The sequence below is a fragment of the Hordeum vulgare genome, chromosome 5H, assembly GCF_904849725.1.
Source record: "Hordeum vulgare subsp. vulgare chromosome 5H, MorexV3_pseudomolecules_assembly, whole genome shotgun sequence".
In the NCBI taxonomy this organism is placed as follows: domain Eukaryota; kingdom Viridiplantae; phylum Streptophyta; class Magnoliopsida; order Poales; family Poaceae; genus Hordeum; species Hordeum vulgare.
In genome coordinates, this window is record NC_058522.1 from 405,174,891 (window position 1) to 405,181,634 (window position 6,744).

General features: G+C 48.9%; 1 protein-coding gene across 1 annotated transcript; it reads left to right on the plus strand.

The window, feature by feature from the left end:
* Positions 1-5,240: 5,240 nt before the first annotated feature.
* LOC123397564 (heavy metal-associated isoprenylated plant protein 23-like) lies at positions 5,241-6,375 on the plus strand. Its single transcript, XM_045092097.1, has 2 exons — positions 5,241-5,689; positions 5,859-6,375. The coding sequence occupies exons 1-2, from the start codon at positions 5,518-5,520 to the stop codon at positions 6,170-6,172; spliced, it is 486 nt and encodes a 161-aa protein (XP_044948032.1). The 5' UTR covers positions 5,241-5,517; the 3' UTR covers positions 6,173-6,375.
* The last annotated feature ends 369 nt before the right edge of the window (positions 6,376-6,744 follow it).

Consider the following 6,744-nt stretch of genomic DNA (forward strand, 5'->3'; position numbering starts at 1 on the left):
TATTTATTAAGTAATTTACATTATTTATTTAAAAATAGTTGACAACTTATTTCCATTGACAGCTTATTTTCGTTCTTCAAAAAATGTATGGAAGATGGTAGACAGAACCTACTACTACAATGATGAAGCAGAATTAACTTATAAGGAGAAAGATCATCTTACCGCATTTATTAATGATCTTCAGAATTACAATAGCTATTATCAAACTCCTCCACATTATGGTCAATACGTGCCACTAGTGCACGTGGTGATCTACGGTAACATCCATGAAAATTGCATGGTAAGATTTTCTACTATTACGGCATCCGTGCATCTTTTGCATAAATTCTTCTAAAACTAAACTACATTGCTAACTACAAAGTTATTACTGTGTTTTTCAACAGAAAATCCCGAAGGATTGTGTGACTTATATGATGTTTCCGAGAGGTCGCGTTGATGTTATGAGCTTACGGGCAGCACGGCCAGGTCAGCCTACGCATCACTCCTGTCCATACCAGATTTCTAAAACCGATGAAGACATGACAATCAAAGATTAGAAAAAATGTATGGTCAATCATAGAGATCTACTTGGAAGCAACATTGTGTGTAGGCCAAGAATTGGAGACAGGATGATCTCCATTCTCCATAATGGAGAGTCAGGACCTATCTTATTTTATGATATTGTACCTAAGAGAGGGTAGAGTAGGTCCTATGAGAGAGGAGTAGGTCCTAGGTACAATGTGTTATTATGTGCTACAATGTGTTAGAGTTGATGATGATGAGGAGGAGGAGTTGTGATTATGACTAGTGACCAACTTGTTATATGATGTCTCATTGAAGAAAATGATGATTAAATAGTGTTGGTGGTAATGACTATGATGATTATTAGCTATAGTGTTGTTGGTGATGATATGATGCAAGAGTTTTTATATTAATATGATGATGATGTTGATCATGATTATCATGATGATTTGTTATTATGATCATGATTGGTTATTATATCATTGGGGGAAGGAAAGCGGATTAGATTCATGTGGATGGATCAAAAGTGAACAAAGTTGAATTATTAGGATCGTCGTCCTACTAATTCAACTTTTGATCACATTTGATTCATTTGGATGAATAAAATCCATGTTTCTTCCTCACAATGATATAATAATTCTTCATGAACATAATGATATAGCAACCTCTTAATTGGTACTATATCAAAATTTGTATAACGGCGTATAAATACACTAAAAATAAAAAATAATGAAAAACAGATTACTAGTAGCGCGGGTTTGCAAAAACGCTACTAATAGTTGTCTTATAAATAACGCTAGTATGATACACGCTACAGCTATATGTCTTAGCAGTAGCGCGTCTTACACGCGTTACTGGTAAGTAATAGTTGTAGCGCCTTGCTAGTAGCGCGGTAACCCGCGCTACTAGTAGGCACTAAAGCCGCGCTACTACTAGGCTTTTCCCTAGTAGTGTGGGGATCTGTCCTTCAGTCGGGTCATGGAGTTATCCAATCGGTACGCGGATGGCAAGGAAGAAGATCACCTCCGTTGCGGCAAGGACCGAGCAAGCGATGCCCCCCACTCGGGGGGGGGGGACAGGGAAAAGGCAGATTCAAAAGGCCGATGCATCGGGCAAGGCTGAAGTCGCTGCTGTCCTTGGGCAAGGCCAAGGCAAGTACAAGCAGAAGAAAAAGAAGGACTGGGTGGTCAAAAAGATGACTGAACCCAAGAATGACCTCTTGGATCAGCCGTGCAAAATCCACACCAAGAGGGATGACGATGCCAACCCCGTCTACCCCGAACACACCGCTCGTGATTGTCGCATGCTCCGGCAAGAGATGGGTGGAGAGCCCTCTGGGGAAAAGGACAATGACGAAGAAGGTGAAGATGCCTCTGGGTATCCGAATGTCGAAAAGGTCCTCATGATCTTCGCTTACGTTGAGAGCAAGAGCCGATTGAAGGTTATCAATTGAGAGGTTAACATGACATTTCCGACTGTCATCAAATACCTTAATTGGATAAAGACACCCGTTACATTCGACCGGCCTGATCATGTGGCCCACATAGCCACCCCTGGTGACAAACGCTGGTTATCAATTGAGATGTCAACGGAGTCTGACTGTGCAAGGGGCTGGTGAACGGAGTCAGAGCATGATAAACTCTTGGTGGTGCATAGGGAGCTGCTAATTTTTCCTAGGAGGCGACCGTTCTATAGGCGTTCCTCATAAAGTAGAGTTGTCTCACAAAGCTACAACTCAAGATGGGGTGATCCGTGGTTTTATCGTGGAAGCCACACATAGGGCAATCGCACCACAAGTCCAACATGTAGCTTCCAACATATCCGCCGTGAGAACGCGGTGATATGCATTTGTTGTTTACGTGAGCATTCCAACTAGCCACCTGGTTCATTTTTATTGGTTATTAAAAACTCTATATTATCGTCACATTATGTCGATACAATAGCACAAGAGTTCAATCCCAAGCCTTTTGCAGTTTTGTCGTCCACCATATTTCTTGTGAATAATGTCCATGATTTTTTTTTGGAACGGAGACGAAGATCACCTCATCTATTAAATAAGTAGAAGAGAATCGTTCAATTAATTACAAAAAATTAGGCAGAAAAAAGTTATAACAAGTGCCAAGACCACTCTCATAGACTGAAACACTCAGGTCAAAGCCCACCCTTATCGACGATACGTCGACCCAGCCAGACAACGCAACTCCGACTATGACGGAGAACTGTATAGTTTAAAACTAGGCACGGTTGACGCCATGGGAGATCGCCGAAAGGGCTATCTGTAGCCAGTCATCGTATACCGCATAGCCCCTTCGCCGCAGCTTTGACTCCATAGCAACAAACAAACTGAGGTAAAACCGTGGACACACTGAAGAAGATCCGACTACCGCAACCATTGCCGCACCGCCGACATCGCTCCCACTATCATCGTTGCCACAGAAATTTAGACGCCACATCCACCACCAACCGCCATCCACCGGTCCCGCTCACCCGTGCCAAGCTCCCAAGACGAAGCCCCCAAGAGGGAATACGACACCAAGGCGTCGTCATCGTCCGATCACAGATCAAGGTTTCCCCCGGAGATGCCGAAATGACCAGATCCGCGCAGGAGGGGTGGGAGAACAAGTGACGATGCCTACAAGAAGGTCAACGACGACCACAGCTGCCGCCATCGCTAGTCATGACACGAGGCCAAGACATGATTTTCACCAAGCTCCACACCACCTTAGCCGCACATCATCCCGCATTGGTGTCGGCAAGCCCACCAAACATTACCACCATCGAAGCTGCCCATCGACGAAGAAGCACCAAAATCCGTCGTAGCCAATCGCACCTCATGGAGACAACTGATAGCCGAAGACCAGATCCGCATCACATGTCGCTGGAGCGCACCTCCTCCCCGCCATGGGTCTCCGATCCACGCACCCCTAAAAAGCGTCCATGATGCCAGACCGCGCACACACTCATCGGCCGCGGCCCTCGTGGCCGAAGCCGCCGCTCGAGCGCCGTACATACCGCTCAAGCCCCTTCACCATGAAGTTCGTCAAGACATCAACCTCGCCTAGGCACCAGATCCGCTGAACTCACACGTGCTACGCCCAGCACGCAGCCACCAGCGCAACGCCGCCCTCCCTAGGCCCTTGAGCGCCCTGCTCCTCCCCTTGCTAGCCGCAGCGACGCAGCCCCGCCCTTGCTCCAGATCTGCGACACACTCAACGACACCATTGCCCCGTGCGCAACCCTGGCCGCGACCCCCGCGCCACGCGCACCCGCAGGGCCACCTTGCACGACCACGCCTGCCCGACGCGGCCACCGCGAGCCACCTCGCCTTCCCCAACACCGGATCCATGGACACCTTGACGCAGCCGTGCTGCGCCGCCCTGGGCGCGCCTCCCCATGCCTGACTGCGGTCCCCAGCCAGTGCATGCACCGGCGCGGGAGCTACATCGAGGAACCCCGTGGACGAACAGCTCGCTCTGTCCGAGCCCAGACTGGAGAAGGAAAGCGCCCCGCCACCGCCGGGATGCACCCGTCGACCTCCGCCGGCGATGGCTAGGGTTCGTTCCCCTGGTCGCCCACCTGAGGACTGTTTTATGGCCATGATTTAATTTAAAGGACAAATGAAAGCATCTCAAGTTTTTCCAACAAAATTACAAAACGGTGAAAGCTACTCTCAAATGAAGAAACACAATGAGTATCTTATTCAAGCAGAACTGCCATTAGAGAAGCCAAGGCCTGAAGTGCAAATAAAGACTATGGTTATCTTAAACTTTGTAACCAATAATGAGAGTGTAATCTACTCTATCAGCAATGAGTGAAACACTTCTGGCTGCACATAGAGAATTGCCAACCCAACATGCATGAGTTTCTTTTTGCGAAGGTTTAAGTGAACCGAGGGACAGATGCAAGAGGGGCTGAAGCAACAGGAATGCTGGTGAAGGAGCCCCTGGCCACGAACAACCATCACAGAGCATTGTAGCGCCTGTAAAGTGGGGCCCAGCTACCCAATCAGGGAACAGAGCCGCAGCTCAGCCAGCAAGACGCGGCAGCTGGCAGCCCCGGATTGGTCCTAGGATGACCTATGTGGATCCCCATTGCGCATGCACCACCCTGCTGGCTTACTCTTTCGAGTGATACGGCACCATCGTTCACACCGGCGCACAGCAAACGCATGACCAGCATTTCTGTTGTGCAGACCCACGCCCAGGCTGTCTGTGTATGTATGCATGGCCCTTCCGAAACCGAAACCAGCTGTGCAATCATGAGGAACACACCACCGCGCAATCCTCGCGGCGTTCGCCGCCACGTAAAGCTGCTGACAAATGTTTAAGCAGAAGACGAGTAGTGTCTGTACATTTCATCCCATGCATGAAGAAACAAGTAGCCATGCACATGCACGCAAGAAGAAATGAATCAAGAGGCGCCCAACGCACGTAGCCTTCGCACTTGCTTAGCGCGGTGGATAAACGTTAGTACTAACGATGGCCGGTTTCCGGCCTCCCGGCCTAGCTTTATCCCCTACCTTTTGCAAGCCCCTATTTATTTCTGAAGTCGGTTGAGGTCGACCGAAGGGATTCAGCAAAAGGTGCAGTGCGAGCACGCACGCAGGCAGGCAGGCACAGCGAGGGGCAAGGTATCTTGGGAAGCTTCTTGAAAACATCAGAAAAATACGGAGGCGGGCAGGCAGGCGGCCGGCCGGCCCGCTGCTAGCTGTGCAACAAAACAAAGCAAACAGATTCCGGAAAGCGGGCAGCTTGGTAAAGCTTTGCTAGGTAGAGTACCGCCTTGCCACAAACCCAGGCCGCCAACAACTGCCAAGGGCCTATATATAAACACGCAGACGGAGACACAACACAACCCATCTTGTGCCCATCAAGTCTCCAGCCATCTCATCTCTAGCTAGCTTTGCTCAAGTGGTGCTGTCAGTGCCAGCGACCAATTCATTCAGGAAGAGAACAAACTGGGTTCTTGACTCTGTTTCTTGTTGCTTTCCTCGAGAGGACGAATTGGATTGAGAGGATGGGTGTGGGCGGCACTCTGGACTACTTGTCCGAGCTTCTCGGCGGTGGTGGCGGCCGGCGCCGGAGCTACAAGCAGAAGAGGAAGCAGTTCCAGACGGTGGAGCTCAAGGTCAGGATGGACTGCGACGGCTGCGAGCTCAAAGTCAGGAACGCCCTCTCCAGCATGAAAGGTATGCATACATACATATATATGCTTTCAGCAGATCAAGGAATCATGGTTTGAAAAATGCTGTGAATTTGATGATGAAACTCTTGATCATCTTTCCTTCAAAACGAATTATGGCCAAGAGAAAATGCTGGAAAACTAAGAGGCATTTTTTTACTGTTGTTGTGTTGCAGGGGTGCAGTCGGTGGAGATCAACCGGAAGCAGTACAAGGTGACGGTGCAGGGGTTCGTGGAGCCGCACAAGGTGGTGAAGCGGGTGCAGGCCACCGGGAAGAAGGCCGAGATCTGGCCCTACATCCCCTACAACCTCGTGGCGCACCCCTACGCCGCGCAGACCTACGACAAGAAGGCGCCCCCGGGCTACGTGCGCAAGGTGGACGCCGTCATGCCCGTCGCCAGCTACGGCGCCGGCCCCGGAGCCGCGCAGGAGGAGCGCCTCACCACCATGTTCAGCGACGACAACCCCAACGCCTGCTCCGTCATGTGAGAACCTCCGTGAAGCAAGAGACGTCGATCGAGCTCGAGGTCATGTACTCATGTGTTCTTGGTGGCGGTGACATCGAACAGAGTGTATGGCATGCGTGTGTTGTTTAGATTGTAAATTATAAGAAAGGAGAGAAAAGAGCGTATATATGGGATTAGTCTTTTCTTTTTCAGGTTTCTGACTCCTGCATGTGTGCTCGAATCTTAATCGTTATCCATCTTTTGCACTGTTAGATCTTTCTTTCTGGGGATCACACAATTAGGTCGTTGATTACTTATATACGGTAATCTAGCAGAACTTTAACCATCAGTGATTTTACCAGACCATACCATAATTTACAATTAACATTTAAACGAAACAGTGCTTCGAAGATAATTACCAGAAATAACTTGCGCGGAAACTAAACATAACCCGCAAACTTTCCTATGATTATGATTGGAGTTGCATGCATGTACCTTACTAGTGCGCCCATGCATTCGCGTCAACGTCGCAGGATTTTGAGCACGACATTTTCTTACTTCTACTTCCTTTATAGAAAGAATGTTGGCGTCCACAATAGCTTTTGATCCACAAAG